Source organism: Pelecanus crispus, chromosome 7 (genome assembly GCF_030463565.1).
Source record: "Pelecanus crispus isolate bPelCri1 chromosome 7, bPelCri1.pri, whole genome shotgun sequence".
In the NCBI taxonomy this organism is placed as follows: Eukaryota; Metazoa; Chordata; class Aves; order Pelecaniformes; family Pelecanidae; genus Pelecanus; species Pelecanus crispus.
This window is the reverse complement of record NC_134649.1, coordinates 40,816,663-40,839,043: the sequence shown is the minus strand read 5'-3', so window position 1 is coordinate 40,839,043 and position 22,381 is coordinate 40,816,663. Positions and strand designations below refer to the sequence as shown.

General features: G+C 43.7%; 2 protein-coding genes across 3 annotated transcripts in view; one reads left to right on the top strand and one right to left on the bottom strand.

The window, feature by feature from the left end:
• The window catches only part of SLC25A20 (solute carrier family 25 member 20), a 10,703-nt gene extending 6,596 nt beyond the window's left edge, over window positions 1-4,107 (bottom strand). For both annotated transcript variants that reach the window (XM_075714033.1, XM_075714034.1), the window contains exons 1-3: window positions 3,989-4,107; window positions 3,138-3,230; window positions 1,052-1,179 (exon numbers count right to left, since the gene is read on the bottom strand). In XM_075714033.1, the coding sequence (XP_075570148.1) occupies window positions 1,052-1,179; window positions 3,138-3,230; window positions 3,989-4,093 (326 nt within the window). In that variant the 5' untranslated portion in view covers window positions 4,094-4,107. The remainder of the gene's footprint in view (window positions 1-1,051; window positions 1,180-3,137; window positions 3,231-3,988) is intronic.
• Window positions 4,108-4,989: 882 nt separating this feature from the next.
• Window positions 4,990-22,381, top strand: part of ARIH2 (ariadne RBR E3 ubiquitin protein ligase 2) — a 34,468-nt gene continuing 17,076 nt past the window's right edge. The window contains exons 1-3 of the mRNA XM_009485110.2: window positions 4,990-5,138; window positions 8,646-8,992; window positions 21,966-22,033. Of these exons, the coding sequence (XP_009483385.1) occupies window positions 8,744-8,992; window positions 21,966-22,033 (317 nt within the window). The 5' untranslated portion in view covers window positions 4,990-5,138; window positions 8,646-8,743. The remainder of the gene's footprint in view (window positions 5,139-8,645; window positions 8,993-21,965; window positions 22,034-22,381) is intronic.

Below are 22,381 nucleotides of genomic sequence, written 5' to 3'. Positions count from 1 at the left end.
CACTAAGGTGATTAGGCTGCTGGAAATAAGCCCACGGCCCATTTGTTTCCTTGTATTGTCCACCCCTTACTGTTCCCCTGGTCTTACCCTTCCGCCTTGTCTGCATGAGGACGCTACTGTGGTAAACCAGAGGGTAAGCCAGCAGTGCCCCAGCACCTCGGCACTGCCTCCCTCTGAGCAACCCGAGCAGAGGGAGCTCGCTCTGTGTCACGGCAGTGGCTGGTGCTGTAGAGCCAGGTGCATTCACACCACCTGGGAGGCCCCTGCGCAGGCAAGGCTCCAACAGAAACCGCGCCTCCCCACCCCACCACGCTTGGCTCAACACAATGGACTCCTGCTTTCCGACAGGGCTGCTACGTAGTGCACAAATAATGGAATAAAATGTTGCTAAGCTACAGTTCTGTTCCTGTAGAGCTAAAAATCACAACTCGGCAAAGAAGTTAAAGGAGTATTTTATGGGTGGGGGGGCTTTCTTCACGCATAAGTTAGTTTGTAGAAAGCCACACAAAGTTTTCTTAGCTTTCCATCTCTTTTCCAGGAGGTTAGACATGCCTGAGAGGAGGGCTGCTCATAAACACCACTTTTCGGAAATTAATAATAAAACGTTTCTATGGCTATTATTATATCCTAACATAAGGACACAGCAAGAGTCACAACTAACAGGGCAAAGAGAATCAGGACGGTGAATGCTGTCAAGACTGCTTGACCATGAATTTATTTCTCTCATAGTTTCTGTTAATAGTGAGACTGTTGGCAGGCAATCATTATATAACTCGCACTGTACTCATCTAAAATGAGTTCCTTAATGGCTCTTTCTTGCGTAGAAAGGGAATTGCATAGCACCTGCCCACATGCTGTCTGTTTTTAGCCTGTGCAATCAGTCCCACGCTTCCAGGAGCATTAAAACACACAAGTGTTTTATTTTTTAGAACTATATTTATAACCTAGGAGAGGAGACAAATTTACACCACAACTCGATGTGCGACAATACAGCAGGCTGCAAGAGCCTTAAGGTGCCTTTCCCAACTGTCTGATTAACTCAGAAACTCACGTCAAAACGTCATCAGGTTTTCTCTGTTGGAGTCTTTTTCCCAAGCCAAATCCAAAGAAGCACACAGCAAACATGGGTGTCACTCCAATAATAGGAGCTGCCATTCCTCTATATAAGCCTCGGACTCCCTGCAAGAAACATTATCACAAGAATTACTTGGTTTTGCACAGACTTGGCACACATTTCAACTTACTGAGAAGCGAAAGGCTACAATACAGGATAGTATCAGTCAGCCAGTCAAATTAACCAGAGAAATAATAGGGTCTATTGTTCATTTGCAATTATACATGTTTAGCTGAGGCTCAGGGCCTGTTGCAGAGGAAAGCTATCCTTCCTGGAAAACACTGGCACCACTTATACCCTTCTGTTCTAATACTGTTCATCCTGTACTTACACCTTGAGTATGAGGAAGTTAAGTTAAAAGCTACCTGAGTAATAGTCCTAACAGATTATGTCAAAAGTCTTCTCTCTCAGATACACACAAACGCACATGTGCTTTATTAATAACTCATGAAATGCAGTAGTGTAAAACACCAACACTGAGCCTGAGAACACCAAATAGAATTCACTCTTTAGATAACAGAAAAGCCAGGGAGACTAACCTGAACTACTTCACTCGCCACATGAACTCATTTTGGAACTAGTTCAAGAGCAAATTATTTTTTCTTTCCTTCTCCAAGTCAAAACTTTTTCACCATACAACTTTACATTCCTGATGCTTCCTTCTATCAGACTACACACATGGAAAAATTCTAATGTAGTCCCCAGCAGTAGCATTTATTTCATTTATCTTGGCTTTGAACAGAACTTTTTCTAATAATAAGGAGAGTTATCTTTCTAGATGAAGGATAGATGCACAAATTAAATATTTGCTGGTCCGCCTGCCCCTTCCCTTCCCCCCCAAATAAATCAGTGTATCCCAGTATGTGTCTGTACGGTTACAGGCACAACTGACTCTAATGAAATTGTATCTGGCTGACAAAGATGAGACTCCTGCTCAACCTTCCCATGAGCAGCAGGAAACAAAAGGCCTTGGCAGAGAGGTTTAATAGTTTTCCTTATATAAACTGATGAGTATTGAGTAGGAGTAGAGGTGCAGCATTACTTTTGAACTTCACATCACAAGGCTATTATGGTTCAGCTCTGACGTCCGTGCTTCAGCAGGGGTGTTAAAAACCGCAAGGGATTCAGAGCTAGCAAACCATTTCAGCACTTTGTGGGAGAGACTAGGGAAGCAAGATTTACTTTGGTTATACAACAACCTGTTAATTCTATAATGAAAGTAGATTTCAGCTGTGAGGCCGATCTCTCATTTAACAGCGTTACCTAACAAGATCCAGTGGTTAGAAATCAGACTTCAGACTAGTAAACAAACAGTTGGGCTTTATAGCCATTGATTCCAAATGGTAAATAGCTGCTGGGAAAACTTACAAAGCAGAAAAACTGGAATCTATGTCACTTAAAGTCTTTAAACCAAGGCTGCGTGCCTTTCTAAAAACAAAATAGACTATAGTTCAATCACATGATATGGCTGATTCAGGAGTGAAAACCACTGTGCACCTTCTGAAGAAGGCTGACCAAAACTACTATAACTGACCCTCTGTTCTCAAAAAAAAAACCCCAAAACTATTAATTAATGCTCCTCTGCCTTCTCATAGATGGCATAACACATTATAGAAGAAAGTAAAAGTACTGCTTGTATCAACAAAAGTCATTACCTATTTTAGGATTTCCAGAGACAACTCCAAATACCAAAGACAGCAAGATTCCACCGACTACAACAACAAAGCCAGCAAACAACTGCCAACATTCACTCCAGCCTATAACTTCAGATATTAATATCATGCTATTTTGAACCAAATGCATTTCTTAACAAAACAGAGACATGCACCTGGAGCATGTGGCTGCTAAGTATTCCCCAAGTTTTGTAATCTGCTTAAAAATTTTAATTGGAGCCAATTCAATTGATAACCCAAAAGTTGTGCAGTCTCTGGGGGGCAACATTCCCACACGATTCCATCGCTGCGACATACAGGAACAACTGATAGTTTTGGCAGGCATCGCAGATGACACGCTAACACAGTACCTCTCCAACAAGAGTCTTTCTGAAGCAGTCAAAGGTCCCAGAATAGAGTGGAGGTTGACCAGGCTGTGGCTTAGGCTGGGTTTGCAGTCTGACCTAGTAAGATGGGATAGGAAAATTTTATTTTATTAAATATTACTGTCTAAACTTTGATTCTGAGAACACCTCTATTCACGGAGCAAGTTTTGTGACCGGACTTTACGATATTGGTAGAGATTAAACATCATTTTAGCCCTTTGCAGAAGAGATTGAATGTTCACGTATTTAACAGTTAATGTATTTAACTCATTAAATGCTGGATGAGGTCAGGATAATAACCTCACCTCAACGCCCGAGAGCCAATGCCGTGTCACTGCTTGGCTTCATTGCACACGTAGTGTGTGGGCGTACTCTCCTCACGGACCCCGGTTTGTGCCCCCCCCCCCCCCCCCCCCGGGTCACCCCCGGCCTCCCTCCGGCCCAGGGGCGCTGGGGACCCCCCGCTGCAGCACGGGGCTCGCGGGAGTAGCTCAGGCTCTCAACTCCTTCCAGCGCCGGGGACACCGACGCTCTTATTTTCACGGTAAACCGGCCGCTGACAGGACCCGACGACGGCCGCTGACGGGACCCGGCCGCCGGCCGGCCGCCGCGCCGCCAGGGGGCGCCCCGCCGCACGGGCGGCCTGCCCCGCGAGGCACGCCGGGCCGGTAAGCCCCGCCTCCCCCGCGGTGCACGCCGGGAAGCGTAGTCCCCTCGCAGCCCGCCTCCTCGCCGGGGAGCCTGGCTGCTCCCCGCGCAGTGCCCGCCGGGAAGCGTAGTTCTCCCCCTTCCCCGGCTGCCCCGGACCGCACGGCAGCTGGCCTCGGCCGCCTCACCTTGATGGTGTCCAGCGGGTGCCCCACGAACACCAGGCAGACGCCCCCGAAGCCGCCAGCGAAGAAGTTCTTCACGGGGCTGATAGGCTGCGGCTGCTCCGCCATGGCGGCAGCGGCGGGTGAAGACCGGGGCCGGGGCGCTGCGTCCCCGCCGAGCCAGTGCCGCCCCCAACGCCCCGCGACCTTTACCCCAGTGCCGGGCTGCGCGGCACGCCGGGATACTGGGGGAGGTGAGCGCGGGGCAGGCCGGGATAGTGGCGGCCCCTGCCCGCGGCGGTGCGGGGGCGGCAGCGGGCCTTGCCCCCGCCGCGGTGCCGGGCGCTGTCACCGGCCGAGACCGGGCCGCCAGCGTCTCCTGAGGGTGCTGAGCCGGCACCTTGGGGCGGTCCCGCGCCGCCGGCCCGACACCCACCCCACCCCCCGCCGTGTTTCGGTTGTTCCCCCCCCCCCGGCCCAGCGCAGTGGTCCGGCCCGGCCCGGTGGCGGCCCCGGCCCCGGCCCCGCCCGGCGGAAGTGACGGCAGGCGGAGGCCGGTGCTTCCGGCGTGCAGGCAGTGGCGGCCCGGCAGGAGGAGCCCGGGGCGCCGCTCCTTGCCTCCCCCGCCCGCCGCGCTCCGCGGCGCCCGGTAAGTGCGGGGGGCCGGGCCGGGCCGCGCCGCGCCGCGGGGGGGAAGGCGGCGGGGGGCTGCCGGTGGGGCGGTCTGTCCCGCGGTGGTGGGGAGCCGGGGGCGCCCGGTGAGCGCCGCCGCCTGCCGGGCCCGTGTCGCTCAGCGGGAGGCGGCGGGGGCCCGGGCGGCGCGGCAGGTCCCGGGGCGGGGCGAGCCCGGCGTGAGGGACGCGGTGCCGCTCCTCTGTAGCTGCTGCTCGGTTCAGCGCCCGGCAGCGCTCCGCCCCGGAGCCGGTGCCCCGGTCGGGCTGCCCGGGGTAGAAGCCGCAGCCCCTGAGCTCTCCGGCCGGCACTCGGCACGGGCTGCGAGTGGGCTGTGCGGGGGCCCCCTCCTCGCCCCGCCACCCTTCGGGCTCTTCCTCCGCAGCTCCCTTCCCTCCCCCAGTTTTCCTGGGCTTTCCTCCTACAAGTATGCAGCGTTCTGGCTGTGCGGGACAAGTACAGGATTCAGTCTTGCAGGCATTACAAAAGAAATGGACCTGAGGTAATTTAAATGATCTGGGTGCCTCTCTGCCCAAGCCCAGAGTTACCGTGGAAGGAAGGCTTGTGTAGGTGTGCGTAAAATAACTTGTTAAAAGCGATGATGGATTAGAAAGGACAGGAATGAAATGGATTAGATGAGTTGGGAAGGACAAGGCAGTCGTGATAGTCTGAACAAAGACTGGGAAGTGGGAGGAGAGCATGCAGATTCACGGGGGATGTGTGATATGGCTGCAAGGAGGTCTCTGCAGAGTCATCTGTGGTGAAAAGGATGGGGGATGTTGTTCTAGTTTCTCACTCTTGGGGTGAAAAAATCCTGTCTTAAAAACTCAGTGGAGAAGGAAACGGCAAGGTATGCATGCCGCGTGCATGAAGAAGCAATTGAGGATGATCCACAGATTACAGGTTTGAGTGACATAGACAAAGGTCTGATTAACATTGCTAGCAAGTGTGGAGTTGGGGTTGTAGATGGTTGCAGAGAAAAGAGAACGTGTCAGCCCATTTAAAGGCTACGTGGAAGAGGTTCAGAGGGCAGACTTGAGTTGCACTTTCAGTGTTTCGGAATTATCGATAAAGAGGGGAAAGAAGAAAAAGCCATCTCAAATGGCTGTGAAATATCAATAGAAAAAGAAGAGGAGCATTCTCCAAAAGACTTATTAGAGAAATACCACAAAGGTAGACACAGAGGGCAAGTAATCAGGAAAGAATGATGTAGTGGGGCCAGATATGAGGTGGGATCACGTAATTTACTGTGTCTCACAGTAGTGAGGTCAGAGAGAGACTGATGGTGGCATATTTGAAGGCATTTTGTTTCAAAAGACCTTGTTAAGAAGCAGCGTGTTGCACTTTGTTGGAGCGCAAAGCATAGGGGTGGGTATGTTTACAAGCTCCTGCAAGGAGGCTGGAGGAAGAGAGGAGCTGAAATTGTATCAGTGTTAGTGAAGATGAGGGAGTGTCTTGGATGAAGGTGGTAAAGAAGGACCTCATCCTCCCTTGAGTAGGAAAGCAGTCTAAGTATGGTTTAAAATTTTATGTCTGATTTTTGGGATTATGGAAATTATCTAAATACTGTTTGGGTTTTTGACCCTCTTTTTTGAGCTTAACATCTTTATTGCCGTAAAAACTAGTGTTATCAATTACTAGCTGTGTCTTGTCTTGGTTTGTATTCAGAGAGCTCGTCATTGGGTCATGAGGGTGTTAGGTGAGGCGAGTTCCGTTCCTCATTTTCCTAGTACCCTGCTTTGCTTTGTTCACAGAGCTGGTGCCTCAGTTTTCCTCTCTTCATGCATGTCCCTCTGATGTTCAGTTATGCTGGAAGTGAGCTCTTTCACAGAATGTTGTAACAGGAGTCACAAAAGTCATCCAGTCTGCAGACTGTTTCTGCTTGATATATGCCATTTACCCGTGCAAACAGTTCCTCTGTTCAAATAAGTGTGTTAGTGGCACAGAGAAACGGCTCTGCATTCTTCTGAGCCTCCTCCCCAGCGACTAGTATGTAACTGCTGAGGTACCGGGTAGGCCCATTATTCTGCTTAGATATCTAAAAACATCTCATTGCTTGGACGGGACTCATTATGTGTTGAGATAGCAAATGGACCCAGTGTTTTGGGTTTGGGTTTTTTTTCCCCCCTGTCTCTAGAGTGTGGGATGATCTGAGTAAGTTTGAGAATTTTCCTGATGGGTGAAACTTGCTCGGGCTTTGTGATGCTCTGGTGTTGGCTGAACAAAGCTGTTGCACGCTAGGCAATTGATATCTCTGTAGGAATGCTCACAGTGGTTTTAGATTCTCAAGTAAGTTATTCCTTTAACATAAGGTTTAACAGATAAAGATCCATTACTTCTTTTATGCAAGAGGTCAGCATTGATACAGATTAAGCCCAGAACTGAATCATTAACTCTAAGCAGCGTAGAGGGAGGGAGGGGTGGACAATATAGGTTTGCCTTGTCTTTCGAATCAGATTTCACTCCTTCCAATATGGAGAGACGGTGCTTCTGCTCCACTGAAGTTCTATGGGAAGCAGTGCTACAAAATATTTGTATGCTATTTGTGTTGTGGATAGCTAAGAAATCAAGAGGCAAATGAAAGGAATGGAGACCAGAATTCAGGGATAATATAATTGGCCTCTAGCTGCCTTCCTCTCTCACTGGAGGCTTGTATCTGCTGAAATCACTGCAGCCCTTCAAATTAATTGAACATCACATCTCTTCCTGGTTATTCTGTGCTGCCTGGACAGGTTATTGGAAACAGAAAACAAACGTCTTCAGGAAGAATAATGAAAATTTATGATTGAGATTTCCTGTGCTTTAAAGTCAGGATTCTCAAAGCTTGATTATGGTTTCCCCAGCAGCTACAAATTGTGATACTGTGGGAATATATTTGATTCACAGAGCTAACAACATGTAATGCAAAATGCAAACATGTAAGAAACCCAATACATGCTGCTTGTGGAAAATATAGCTTTGATTTTATGTATATATTTTTATATGTAAAATTTGGTTGCACCATTGTTTTAAGTCTTTTGTATTTAATAAATTCTCTTGAAACTAACTTATTTGGTTAAATGGAAATTTGTGACTAAATATGAGATGACCATAATTCAAGGTTGATATGTGTTCTACTGCTGAACCTTTTAGAACTTGAAATCATGCGGTTTAGTTAGACAAGCAGAAGGTTTGTAGTTCAAATAAGTAAAGTCAAATACGTGAATTTTCCAATACTAGTGAGAATCTTAAAAAAAAAAAGTTGGCTCTTCTGATTCTTCTTGAATAGTGGCTGTCAACACTTGAGCATAAATTTCTACATTCAGAAGGTAATAACTGTATATTGAGAAGGTAATAAAATGAGAGAATTAATTTTATTTCCCCCCTCAGATGTAAGGCCCAAGCCACATCACATCCAGTACAACCTACTTAAAGGGATTAACTAATTTCGCCATTTCTTTTGAGGTGGTATTGAAGACTGTTAAGTTGGGTGTATGTGAGGGATCTGTTTGCTTGTCTTATTTTCCGAAGTCCCACTTAATGGCTGTGGTTGTGAAGCAATATGGATTTGTACAGAGTATCACAGGTTGCCTTTCTAGCTGCTGTGGTCATAGTTAAGGGGTTTATGGGGCTTTTTTCCTGTTGATGAAATGGATATGATGCTTTTCTGCGGCAGGTCAGGCTGTTAGTAAAAACTTAATGTCATAAATTTAGTTGTATCTCTGAAAAGATCTTAGTGAAGGTTATGCAGCCACTTTCCAAATGTCAGAAGCCTTGGGGCCCGCACTGGGGCTAGGATGCAATGTAATAAGCCAATCTACGAGGTTTTAGACCTCGTCTGTAAGAGCAGCCTTGGCTTTGCAGGTGCAAGAGTCACAGTGGATCCAAACCAGGGACCTGCACAGCAGAATCTTCTTTAGCTGGGCCGTTGGGTCGGTCCATTCCTGGCTGTTTGATCACTTGTATGATGTTGACATGGCCTCTCTTACAATTTCTTAGGCAAAAGAAAAAATTGTTTTTCCCCCCTTAGGAGACAGAGCTCAGATGAAATCAAAAGAACGATAAAGTCTGGAGAAGAAAAAGAAGCTGCAATTGCTTTCCTGGTCTGCAGTTTGACAGGGCATTAAGATGTCCGTGGACATGAACAGCCAGGGCTCTGACAGCAATGAAGAGGATTATGACCCTAATTGCGAGGAGGAGGAAGAGGATGAGGATCCTGGGGATATTGAGGATTATTATGATGGGGTAGCTAACGACGTGGAGCAGCAGGGAGCAGATGCCTTTGATCCAGAGGAATATCAGTTCACCTGCCTGACTTACAAGGAGTCGGAGAGCACTCTGAATGAACACATGGCCAGTTTGGCTGCCACGTTAAAGGTGAGGAAAGGTTTCTGCATTAACACAGGTGTAAAATAAGTCTGTGACTGAAAAGGCAAATACTGAGTATACAGTTTGAAATAAAAGCTGTGGCAGTATTACTGTTACGGGGGATTGGAGGAATGTTATTGAAGATCCCTGGTTCAAAAGTGACTCAAAAGTTTACAATTGTTGCATACTGGTTCTGGGGCCTCAAAATTTTTCCTTACTGAATGTTGATTCTTACAGGTTTGGCTTTTTTTTCCCACAGAGCTGAGGTTCATGACCAAAATTCCTGACTTATAGCTCTTTGCATTAACACAATGCAAAGAGGACATATAGCAAAGAAACAAACCAAATCATAAATGGTGCAGATTGGTACACCTGTGTTTGAGAAGATAACTGACAGATAGGAAGACATGCTAAAACTCTGTAATTCTAACAAAAACACCTTTCTTTGTTGGTTCTGAGAGAATAATCATAGACTTTCAAAACCACATCAGCTGTCATGCCAAGTATTAACCCTACCGTTGCAGTGACAGCAGTTAAAGTATAATGAACTTGCCGGCTTTTGTAGTGACTAATTCATCACAGAAGGATCACACTCTGAGTTAGCTCCATGGTATTATCCTCAGTAAAACTTTGTGAAGCTTCTTTCTCTTTGTGCAACTGGTTACTGTAGTGCAGCCTAGTAATAAGAGGAGCTTCCCTCTCTGCCTTGTCAGTGTGCATCAGTCCCAGTGCAGGTCAGAGGAAAGCAGAATTTTCTAAGCTCTAGATGTTGATGCTGGGTTGAAATGACCGATGCATCCACTTTGTAACAGGTCTCCTAGTGCTTGTTCTTCTCTGGTGCGACCCCTGAAAACAGGACACGTGACCGCAGCATATAAAAAACATGTTGGATAGGTTTTGATTCCTATTCGTTTGGTCTGAATCGAACCTAGTTAAAAAAAAAATGAGAGGGATCTCTTGATCCTTATTTGTACATCAGTGTCCTATAGAAATAGTGTAACCATAAAGCCTGAGGACTATAAAGCCTATAAACAATAGGCTCTAAAGTGCACCCATACTTTTTGCTGCATCTCTAGCTGATTTTGCTGTCTATTGTGCTTGTTCCCAGCATTCACCACCTCAGAAAATGAAGTTTTACTCTTCCTTGACTGTCAAACTCGTGTCTGTGATTTCTTCAACACATGCAGTTCAAGCTCTGAATGCCTGCTGTTCCCTACAGATTGTAAGAAAAGGGAGGCAAAAGAAAAGAACAAGTGAGAATAGTTGGTCAGCACTTTTGATCCAGCTGCCAGTTGCTCTTGGTTCTTGATGATTAAGTAAAGATTTAGAACAGCTTTTCTGCTCCTTGCTGTTTGCCTTCAAATGGAGCACCCTTCAAAAAGGTGACACCTGCCATATTGTTCTTTTGAATTAAATTAACAAAAGTAATACTTTATTTAGTCTTTAAAATCAGGCTTCCAACATTAAATTTTCTAAGAATTCTGAAGGTCTCGTTGAGCAAATATTATAGCTGACCAGATAATACCAACCTGCTAGTTCAAATCTGGCCCCAAATATGACCCAAGGAGAGAACATTTTAGATTCCTGTGTATTTGCTTGAAAATGAAGTGCTACACATTTTGATTTGTGCATGAGAAGATGAAAATAAATCTGGGTAGAAACCTGAAAAACTGTCATCTTGTAAGCCATGCACTAAGTCTTTAGTTCTTGAAGTGCCACATTAACTCTCTGTTCACTAGCAACGGTGGTGCAAGAATTGCACTTTTCTTGGAAATCTGTTGTTTATCTGCAGCATGTGCTTTTTGTTTCCTGGCATCCTTTCTTACAATACTTCAGCAACCCTGTTTCATCCTTCCCTTCTCTTCCCCCAAGGAAACTTGTCATTTTGTTAGTTTTCTGAGACAAACTGGAGTGGAAGGAATTTGTGTTGAATTAACAAGCACAGAGAAGAAGGAAATTGAGTAGAACATGTTGAACTCTTTGTTGTCATTATTTTCCATTTACTTAATGGATATGAATACACAGGGACAGACTTTTGTAAGAACTGTGTTATTTTCTTTCCTCTAGTTTGCTTGGGCTCTAAGAACTTTTTTTTTCCCTTTTGAACACTACCTTTCATAATGTCTTGGGTTTTGTGTATAGTGATGATTGTTCTTTTGGAGCCCCCTAGTTCATTTTGTTGATTTCACCTCCTTTCCCTTGTGATAGCTAGTGGTTATGTAGTGCTTTTCAGCATTTAAGGCAGAATGGTTGCCCCTGACAGGGAAAGATGAAGGTAAATCTAAGACTGTCATCAGGAGGTACAATGAATGCGATGCCTGACATGGTTTCTGAGCAATTCGCTATCACAAGAAATGAATCTACTAATACAATTCCCTAAAGCAAAGAAAAAATAAATGCAGTAAATGGGCTCAAAGCCACGTTTGAATGTTCTGCCACTGTATATTGTCATTAGGTGATTCACTTTCTGAAGGTTAAGTTGGGAGGGGTGTGTATTGAGCATGGTTTTTTTTCTGTGACATACTGTCTACACACTTTTAAGACGAGAAACAGGTATTCAGAGCTTTAGGTCTTCATATTTGCAATCTGTACTGTTATTAGCTAATAACAATCTAAATAAATAGTATTTCATTTGCTCTGCTTATTAACCCTCAACATTTTTTTAAACTGTTTTATTCAGCTATTTCAGGCTCATTGTTGAATTCCTATTTTCTTAAAAGCGTCAAGGTGAAGGGTGATCTTCCTTGGAAACCCTCTTGGCTACCTTTTCTCATTCCTCGTGAGTTACAGCTGACCTTGCTCTCACTCCTACTGAAGCTAAACAGACAACTGAACAAACCTTGCATCGGCTAGCTAACTTCAGGTTGGGGTGAGCACCCTGCATATGTTTAGAAGTTTGAATTCAACATCAAAGACAGCCTCTTCAACAAAATGCTTGTTTATCTCCCCCAGGTAGAGACAAACATCAGTTAAAAATCTTGGGTCTGATAAAAGCACAAAACTAGTATGTAGCTAGATATATGCCCTTGTATCTCTTACCGTCATAAGAAGCTTTTACTTTGAATTCTTCTGACTTGCTTTTTATCAAGTGGGGAATTCTGAATAGAAAAATTAATACAAACAAGGTAGCAGTAGGTACAACAGCGTGCTGTGTGCCAGGCCTGCCACTACAATAGTGGTTATCCCAGAACCATACTGAAGCTAAAGAGACTTCGTAAGTGGTACTCTGAAAGTTTCTTCTCACGTGGTTTTAGTAAGTACTGTGAGTAGATCCTTGCTTTCCAGGAAAAAGAAGAGGAAATGTTAGCTCCTTGGTTAGTGCTGTTAATCTGGAGGTCTGTTTGTGGAGGGTTTAGTTAATACCCTGACTAAAATTAGGACAGGCTGTCTCTGTTGAAACATGCCAGAAGAAAATCTCAAACTAATATCATCCAAAAGTGTAATTCTCTGACCAAAAGGCCTGTGAATTGAAGCAGATCAGTTTTAATTTGTCAAAATGTCACTTGAACAACAGTCAACACTTGTTAAGGACAATACTCTTGAAAGCAGAATGGCATCTGTTGCCTGCAGACCAGCAAAGGAATTGACAACAGTTCTTTTTAAAAAGTAGATATAATTATAAAATCCAGTGTCTTTCAAAAATAATGAATTAAAATGGTGTAGTAGTAAGTTTGTTTTCAAGATAACTCTGTCAAATTGTCATTGAGTGATTGCAGGTCCTGGAGTGGCAGTATCAGTACATGCACAGAAACAGTAGGATACTCAACAGTTGTACAAACAAAGTTGACCCTGTCACTGGCAAGCAATTAAGTGTGTGATGATGTCATATTGTTTTTGTTGGTGAATGACACTTCCTGGCTCTGCTGAGGGTCTCCGTGCAAGTCTGGAATATCTGTGATGCTCCAAATAACTGGCAGCCGTTTCTGTTTCGGTGATGAGATGGATCTTTCTAGTTTTTACTAAATTCTTTAAACTGGTGATCTAAATCAACAGATAAAACAATTGTAATTACAATTTATGAAAAAACGTTACCTTGCCTTTAGGTCTTTTTAGAAGCTGATTGTCAGTCATGAGGAAGCTAAGATATTTCTGCACATACAAGGTAACAAGAAAAGATAGTCGTGTTGTTTACAGGCAATTGATACTTATGTAGTCTTTCCACTAACACCAAAGGAACTGTAAAACTGAAGAACTTAAGAGCTTTCAGTTTGCTAATGTGAGAAATCTGCTAATATTTACCAGATAGCAAAAAGCTTACTTCCCTTGCTCCTTGAAATAACAGCTTGCAATGTGTTGTTTTAGCCCTGTCCTGTGAAGAATAAAACTTGGTAGATGCAAAAAGTATTTGATGTCATGACATAGTACTGAATCTATTAATCCATGTTATTGTTACTCATCTTTGAGGTAAACCAGTTTTTCATATATTCTTTCTAACCTTGTTGATGTCATGTCTTTTAATGCAACCAAATTAGTATTTGCTCATAAAAACACAACCCTCTGAAACTGTTCCACACACTCAAATTGCGCTGACACAGAACAGTTAGTTTGTAGAGCTGCTTGGTGAATGCTGGCAGCAGTCCTTTTCAAATACCATCTTTAGCAGATCCAGAGTCATGTGCATGGAGATTGGCAGCCTGTTTGAGCAGCTCTACCCGAAGGAGTTGGCGCTCGCAGACTGCCTGTTCAATGTGATCGCAAAAAGTCCGTAAAGAGCCATATGTCAAGACACTAGCGTGTATGCCTCCCTGTGTCGCTGTGCAAAATGTGACCGAGTAATGTGGTATGGGGTGTTTATCTGAACAAACCTGCAGTGTTGCATAGTCATCCTTTTTGATGCCATAGTGACTTCATTGAACTTATATGCAACATAAAATGGCAGTCATAAAAGATTAGCTGTACCTAAGCACCTCAAGTAGAGGAGAGGTTTTAAAGCCCCTTGAAATATTAAAATGCATGTACATAAGAACAGAGTTTGAAAAATTTGTGTTGAAAGCTGGTGTCCATAAGAACCAACACTGGTAAATACTAGTATATATTAGTAAACAGTTAGTAAATATTTCAATATCATTTTGACTCCTCCACAGAACCCCTGTGTTGCTGTTTGGCAATGATTACACACTATTTCAAAGTACCTGTAAACCCTAGATTAGACAGGACATGCGGCTTTATATCTGTACCATGTTCTGTGTTTTAAGGTCAAGCCAACATTATGTGAGGCATCCAGTCTGAAGTTGTAGCCCTTAGGAGCACGCTCGTTTGAGATGTACCTTTGTTCTTTACCAGCTTTTTATTCCCAAACAGGAAGATCCTGGAAGTTCTGCTATATGAAAGCTGTGGTGTTGCCTACCAGATTCACAATGCCTGTATTTTAATAGTATGTTAAACATCAAGGGGACCTGAATATGTCCATAGCTGTCTTCAGTGTGTGTTTTATTCTGGCTTCTAAAGGTTGTGGGTTTTTTGGGGGGTTTGTTTGTTTGTTTTGGGTTTGTTTGTTGTTTTTTTTTTTTTTAGCATAGTAAGTTTTCATAGACTTCTGGTCAGCAAGATAAGAGAGCTGGCTGGGGAGCCCAGACCTTGCAACCTTGTGACAACAAAGTCATTTGAGGAGAGAAAGTAGTTGTGTTCCTTATTGCCCAGGACTACTGAAATTCTCAACCTGATTGGAAAAATGAGCCACAAATGTGGAGGGTGATTATAGCCCACATGTTTCTTTGTGATTCATGCCTTCAGTGTATCTTACAGCCAGTATGACTCTGCAGTGAGCAAAAAAAAATCTGTTCACAGCTGTTGATGAGTATGATCTTGGTGGGAGGTAAATTCACAAGCCATTGAAAATGCCGAAACAATCTTTCAGTAACTGTTTCATGTTGCAAGCTTACAGATGGACAACATGATCACAGGAGCGGCATGAAACAGCTGAAGTGTATTGCCAAATATGTGTGCCGTGCCCATTAAGGATGGCACTGCAGAAATGAGCTATGTTGTGTACTATAAAACACTGTTTTACAAAGCAGGTGTTCCTCCTCTTCATCTTTTTATAACAAAAGAAAAATGCATTTAGAAGCTGGGATTGTCAAGTAAAGGACTGTGTTATTTGGGACTGAACAGATTAGGCACTGCGAAGTTCCCCAAGCCCTGTGCTCTGCATATGCATGCTGCTGTGGCTGTGGGCACACACCAGTGCTTTCCAGTTCAAGCTGGCTGCCCTGTGTCCTGAGCCACCGGTCACGATTGTGTGAATTCAGGTTATTACCTGCCCTTTGCTTCCTCCCTGTACATCCTCTGCATCCTCCTGTGCATCAACCAGAAAGAATTGTCCGCTTCTTCTGTGTTTTGCTAGGAAAGCACCTGGGCAGGGACTGAGCCGAGTGCAGCAGTGGGGTCTGCTGGGGGTTTTGGCACTGTGCGAGCAATGCAGTGCAGCATGCATTGGGCACTGATGCTCTCAGACACTATGTTACATTGGAAATAATAACTCCAGTGAGTACAGCTGGGGAGTCTCATGTCAATCTTCTATACACGTGCTGTCTTACAGCTTTCTTGCTGCATTTCTTTCGCTCTACATCTTTCAAAGAAGAAATCTCATAGCTATTTTGTAATATGCCTTCTGGCATACCATCTTGCTTAAGTCTCCTCTTTTAATTTATTTCTGAATCTCCTCAGGAAGAATAGCCTAACAGCTTGAGAAATACGTATGTTGAGATTTCCTAGCTGAGTCCTACTGATCCTGTTTGTTGGCAGCTGCAGCTGAAATTGTTGCTGTCCTGTGTAGGAGAGCAGATGGATTAAAGCAATGTGTAAGTGCAGAGAAGGAGTTAGAATTTAACCTGAGATCCCCCTTCTTCAGTATGTGGCCAACTAGGTTGCGCACCGACGGCTTCATGAACCGTGTGTGTAACACTGGCAGCGTTTGTCTTTCCCAAACTGCACTCTGCCTCCTAAATATTCCTCTAATCTTGCGGACTGACGCCAGGTCTCTGCATGCCAGAGGGTGAGTGATGGGTTACAGATTAAAACCCTGTGATGAAGCAGAGCTCGTGTAGTGCTGTTTTTCAAGACCTTTCCACGTTATCGAGACTGCAGCTACAGATTAAATTGCATTTCTTTCCCTGGTGCAGCCTGCACTCTGTAATCATGGGAGGAGCTGAAATGTCAGACAAATTGTAAGCAATACTGTGAGTGAAACCTAAAGATGGAGGGCTTTTTCTCATGTTTTTTTAAGCTTGACTAAACCCAGGGAAAAAAGCAGGTTATCTGATTTTGTCATAACTTTGTCTTTTTTTTTCCTGATAGGGGAAATTAATTTGAGTTCAGTTTTGAAAACAGCCTTCTAATGCTTAGAAACCTGTAACAGATATGGAGGACTTTGCCACAAGACTTTGAATGCTTTGGGGTGTTTATGGCAGGTGATGTTAATCACAGCTCAAGCCCCTGCAACCTCATGAGTTTTCTACCAGGATTGCATATTGGAAATCTGCTTAAAAGAGGGGTAGATCAAAGCAAAGAAGAAAATGCGGTCCAAAAAAAAGCTTTTTGGTTGCCCTTTTATTTCTTCTTTAATTCCTAATATTTCTGCAGTTTTCTGAGAAATCCTCCAGTAAAAATAGGGCATTTGGATAGTTTTTCCAATGGGGCATGGGGGGAGTCAGATCTACTTTCACAAGAGAAGTGAGTGTAAAATAGTATTTTTTCCATTTGTGGGTCACTTTCTTCACCTCAGTATCATTAAGCATCTCTGAAGGCATCTTTTTCTTCAGCAAAATTATTCAATACAAAGTATGGTTTCTTTCTAAGGTGTTACTGTTCTCTACTGCAAGCTCAATTCAGTCTCTATTTTGCCCGTCATTGCTCACCGACAGCAACAATTTCAGAGGCTCTTGCTCTGTGTATTTTTACTGTTGTAAAAAATTTAAGAACGTGTTTTTAGAAGTTTTGATGCAACACGCAAACTAATATCTTCCCAAGTTCATCCTTTCTTTGTAGAACTAACAAAAACTATTTATGGATTAAAAGAAATGCTTTTCGAGATTAATCTTATTTGCTTAAATCTGTTTGTGTAAAAACCTTTGATTAAGGGAAACACAAGAAATGGAAGCTGCATTTCTTTATGCCAGGTTTATGTTCATCTTGGCCAGACATTTCAGTGCAACCCTGATCTAACATGAATTGTCAGCTTGGTGCAAAGCCATGGGGTGTCAGCTCCAATCAGATCATAATATCTCCAACTCATTCTGAATTGAATCTCTTTGGTAATCATGTGATGATTCTTGTTTTAAATTCCTGATACCATATCACTGCAAAAGTGAGGATTGAAACACACCTCCAAAAAATAGGCCATCCCTTGGAGAAAAGTGAAATGAACTCATGAGATATGCATGTGATATAAATATGCATGAGCAGTATCTGTAGAATATAAGCTCTACAAAAGACGGTGGTTTTTTAGCTTTTAGGAAGCATTTCTGTCTGAATTAGCAACTGTCAAAGTGGCATGGTTGAAAAGATTTTCTGCTGTAGGGAGATGAAACTTCAGCTCTTCAAACAACGTAGCTTATCTAGGGAAGCAAGTTGAGGCATAGTTTTCTTAGAGCTCTCCAAACCCAGCAAGGTACCTGCAGAGCTTCTTTGCAAATTCTTTTGATATTGTCTTGTCCTGTAGAGTGCCAGACTCTCTCTTGCACTTCATAAGTCTGAGAATTTTGCTTATCTTGGAGAGTAAAGAACCAAGGAGATAAATGGAGATGGAAATAATAATAATTAAAAAAATACTGCGCTCTCTTCCAGAAAATTAATAGATGTGTGTTTAATGAAGTGGCGTTACTTCTTTGTTCTACTTTCAGAATCTAATTTTGTCCAGCACTATGTAAATTTTTCAGACTTTTTTTACAGCTCCTGTAGAGTCTTTCCCTTACGCAGAGCAGCTTCCTCTTGGCACCTTTCCTGTGTGCATAGACACGGCGCCTCTTCTCCAGTGCAGTGATAAACATTAGCATTTGCTGCCCATTTCTGGCAATCAGCAGCTTTCTATCGCTGGGAAGTCCGAGTTAAGCTGATGGAGGTTTGGAAGAGGCTTCTGAGGTGACCAAATTCCTGTTTCAAGGTGAAGCTGGAAATTGCAGATTGGATGAGATCCTGTCTCTTCATCTTTGCTGCCCCATCGTGAAGAAAGAAGCGTGGTCTTCAGTTGGAAATTTTCAAGGTTCAGATTTGGACTGAGCTGATCTTTGATCTCAAAGTTTAAGCTGATGGTGAGAAAATACAGAAATGAGAATGAGGGACAGACATTTTTTAGCATGACTACTGCTTTCAGCTTTCATCTTCTAAACTTTAATAAATTTAATCACAGCTAGAAGAGTTCTGGAGAAGTCAAGTTATGTAGAAACATTGGCACAATTTATCAGTTGCAGACAAAAACTAAAATAGAAGTGCAGGATCTGGAATATGCATTCCCTTCTGCACTGTGTTCTGTATAAGTATTTTACTGAAATGACCTGCTGCCAGCAAGACACTGAGTGGGCTATCTCACTGTCTTTTTGGGGTTTTAGTATTCTGAAATGAGAATAGGAAAGTGTAAACAAAGCTGGCAATTTATCAAAGACATCTTTTTTCATTTGTTTTATGTCTGAGACAAAGCGTTATTGTTCCTGGATAACCTGCAATCCTTATGGCACCCGGTGACTGATAGGGGACTGAATCATCGCTCTTTCTGAAATGTTTTTCTAAGTTTGAGATCTTTCATTGTGTGAAACTTCTGACTGTCCAGGAAATGCTGTATTAGACAGTGTGCCTGAACAGCAACCAAGGCTTATTTCCTAAGCTGCGAGGCTGCAGTGGGTGCGTACAGAGCGGGCATCGATGTCTTCAAACAGTTCAGCCAGGAGTATCGGCTTCTGTACATTGCTTCTCCAGTACTGTAAGGTAATGAATTATGTACATATGGACCACACTTCTGATTGCAGTGGTATTTTTCTGTGCTTAGCATGTTTTGGCTCCTGCTTACAGAGAAATACTTCAATTATTCTGGGGTGTTATTGTGGAAGAACTGGCTGACTTGGCACAATCATTCACTCATTGTGAATGCACAATCATTGAAGAGGCTGTGGAGTGCTGCTAATCAATAGAAGCAGGCTTTTGTTAAACACTTGTTTTTCTTCTCATGCTTGTTTTCTTGGATCTCTCCAGTAGCGTTGACCCCGAATGGTATTTGTGTTTGCCTTCTGAATTACCAGCCTTGCTGTTGGTGAGCAGGACGTAGATTGTAATGTGGTGAGACTCCGCTCAGCAGGAATGGCCCCAGCCTCATCAGTTATCTGCTCCTCTCCCATCCCTCTTTCTTAGAGTTTGAATGTTATCTATCTTTAATGTGTAAGAACTAGTACTTCCATGCCAAGCAGACTGTGAGTACCTTGCTGCAACTGGCTGACTCTGGGACTTCTTTTTTGCAAGATCGAATGCACTCCAATTGGGTAATATCAAAAACTTTTCTGCTTCAGGGCTTTGTGAAAGTGGACTCATGTCATGAACCTGGCTTGATGAATTGAAAGTGTTTTATTCTTGTGTGCTTTTATGATGAAAGTGATAAAATTAGCACTACAGCTGATCGCATCAGTGCTTGCAGTTGGAGCAAAATAGGAATGGTCACAGAAGCTTTATTATTCTTCTAGATCTGTTAATCTGGCATCTTTGTGGAGCATTAATTCCACGTTTTGCCTGACAAATAATTTTACTCAAAAGCATTTGATTCTGTTAGGCTAGTTTGTTAGATTTCAGAAATGTGTATGCTTGTATTTGTATTTCTCTTTCTGTACATCTTCATTCTTGAACATACTTGGTTCCTTCTCTGGGAACAGATAACTTCATGGAGTCATGATGCTGCAACGGATGCTACACCTCAGGCTCTGAAAATCCAACTGAAAAATACTCATTTTCATATGTTACAGATGAACTTCCCATTTAAGTGTGGTGGTTTGGGTTTTTTGTCAGGATGGTAGTTCCTCCTTACTGCTACTGAGAAATAATTTCATTGCTATTAGAAAATGATTCATTAGCATGTGGTTTGCATTTGCAGGAAGCCAGTCTTTTAGAGACCACATTCCTGATGCTTGTTTGTTTTACAAACGCGAAATGCAGATGTCTTCCTTGTACAAGCAAGTCAAAGGTGTCTGTCTGGGTCTGCCAGGCTGGGGGCTTAACAACCCATCCAAGGCTGGCAGTGGCACTTCATGCGTACAAACTGGAGCAGACTGTATACGTTGTCAGCAGCAGCCCTGTGTGCCACGCTCCATCTAATCACAGGCTTCTGCGCTGGGAAGGGAGGGCAGTGCCGCCTGGGCAGCCTTTGTTTTCTGAGGATCACATCACTGGTAAAGTCGAGGAGGGTGACATACCAGATATCGTGCAGAGTGAGCTAATGCTTCAGTTCTTCTAGAAAAAGGATTATTTGAACATTGAAAATTACTCTTTTATTACTGGGATTTCTTAGTGGCCAGCAAAGTGGGCAAATCAGAAAGTAGAGGTGGGTGAGAGCTGTTTAAATACCCCGGCTGCATCGTGTGTTGGTGCTACACTGATTTAGCTTGCTGACTCAACCGTCCAGCGCTGGCAAATGCCAGTGCAGGGCTGGGTCAGGATCATGTGGCAGGAATAGGTAAGTTGTGTTGTGAAACTGCACCTCTTCGATGAGGTAGATCTAGAAGAGTAATGAATATGCTGCCCCTAGGTGTGCAGAACCTGGCTGTTTTGTAGAAGGAGCGACTGTTGCTTGTTTTTTCTTCCAGGGTTTTGTTGGGTATCTGTATTATCAGTACATCAGATCCTGTGATTCACCTGTAGCAGGATTCAAGAAGGCTTATAGCTTTTCAGCTGATGATTGGGACTAACAGCTTCTGTAGAGAAAAAAAAGGAGCTCTTCCTGCAACTGGGATGGAAGGGGCTGTGTTTACGTACAGTAGAGAGAGGCAGGTACTATGGTGATAGCTTGTCTCGGAGTCAGGGAGATAGAGCCCTTTAATGTCAGAGGGCGTTTGAATGCATTGGGCTTGCCCAGGTACTTCTCAGCACAGAGAGGAGCGAGGAGGCAGGGGTCATGAGTCTTCTGAATTCCCCTGGAAGAGGTGTCTTGTTTGCAGACCTGCTTTGTTTGAACTCTGTGGGCCTGATAAAGGCATGAAGGGGTTGAAAAGCAGGCTGAAGGTCCAGCAGCTCAGCAGAAGCCTGTGGTCTTGGTGGGTACAAGCCTTTTGGTGCTAGCAGACCAGGCTGGTTTCATCAGAAATAAACTAATACATAGAAGCAAAGGAGATCTTGTTTGCTTGTACCCTTGCAACATGACTTTAAATGTCATGTTGCAGTATTCTAGAAGGTACTCAGGCTAGCACGGACTGTGCTAGTGCTTGCCAGGAGTCCACGTAATGCAAGCAACTCTGCATGAAAATAGTCCCTGTCACAGTAGCTTTCCATCTTCCTATTCCAGTCCAGTGTATAACTTTCTTCTCTACAGTGAAGGCTTGGGAAAATGTTTTGGTTTTCCTCCCTACCCTTTGCTGTCAGAGTACGTCTGCATTTGCAGCTTGTACTGCTTCTCCAGCTCAGTAAGTGGGATCTGTCTACCCTGCGGTTCCTACTTTGCACACTTGGCGAGGACCCTGATCCCAGTCTGGTCCGGGCCTCTCGAGTGGTGACCAGAGTCAGGACTGGATGTGGGGCTTCCATAAGCAGTTAAGCTAAGCTAGTGAATTCTTGATTTCTTTCTCTCTGTGCTGTTGTGACTAAGAATGTGAGTTTGGGTATGCTTCATTCCAACCTATATATTGCAGATGTATTGGCTGTGAAAATTATGTCTAGTAGTTTAACGGCAATTGAGTATCACTGAGCGATTGTACTGAGTTTGTACAATTTATTAGTCTTATAAGAAGATCATAGTCCTAAGCAGAGGTGTGGCCTCAAAATATGCCTAACTTGACTTTTTTTATTTTCCACCTAGGTATCACATGCTGTTGCAAAGCTAGTATTAGTTAGTTTCCACTGGCAAATCTCAGAGATTTTGGAAAGGTAAGTGTAAATAGTCTTATCTCTTCTGTGCTCAGTGCATTTCCCCCTTGCTTTGCAAGAATGCTCAGAGTGGTCCATAGGTGTTTTTTTGACAAGCGCCTTTGAATCCAAAAGCAGGCCACACAGTCCATTCCAGGGAGCAGAGGAGAAACACTGTTTTGTTGAGGCTGCATTGCCTGTAAGGAATTTGTAAACAGGGAGAGGGTAGTGGCAGCAAATGTCTTGCAGTCTGAGGAATTATTGTCGTGCTGGGACCCTGTAGATACATTTAGCTTAAACTTTGAGATAACAGATTGAGAGTGCTGCATCTATATTTATTTATTATATTATTATTTATTTATTATAACA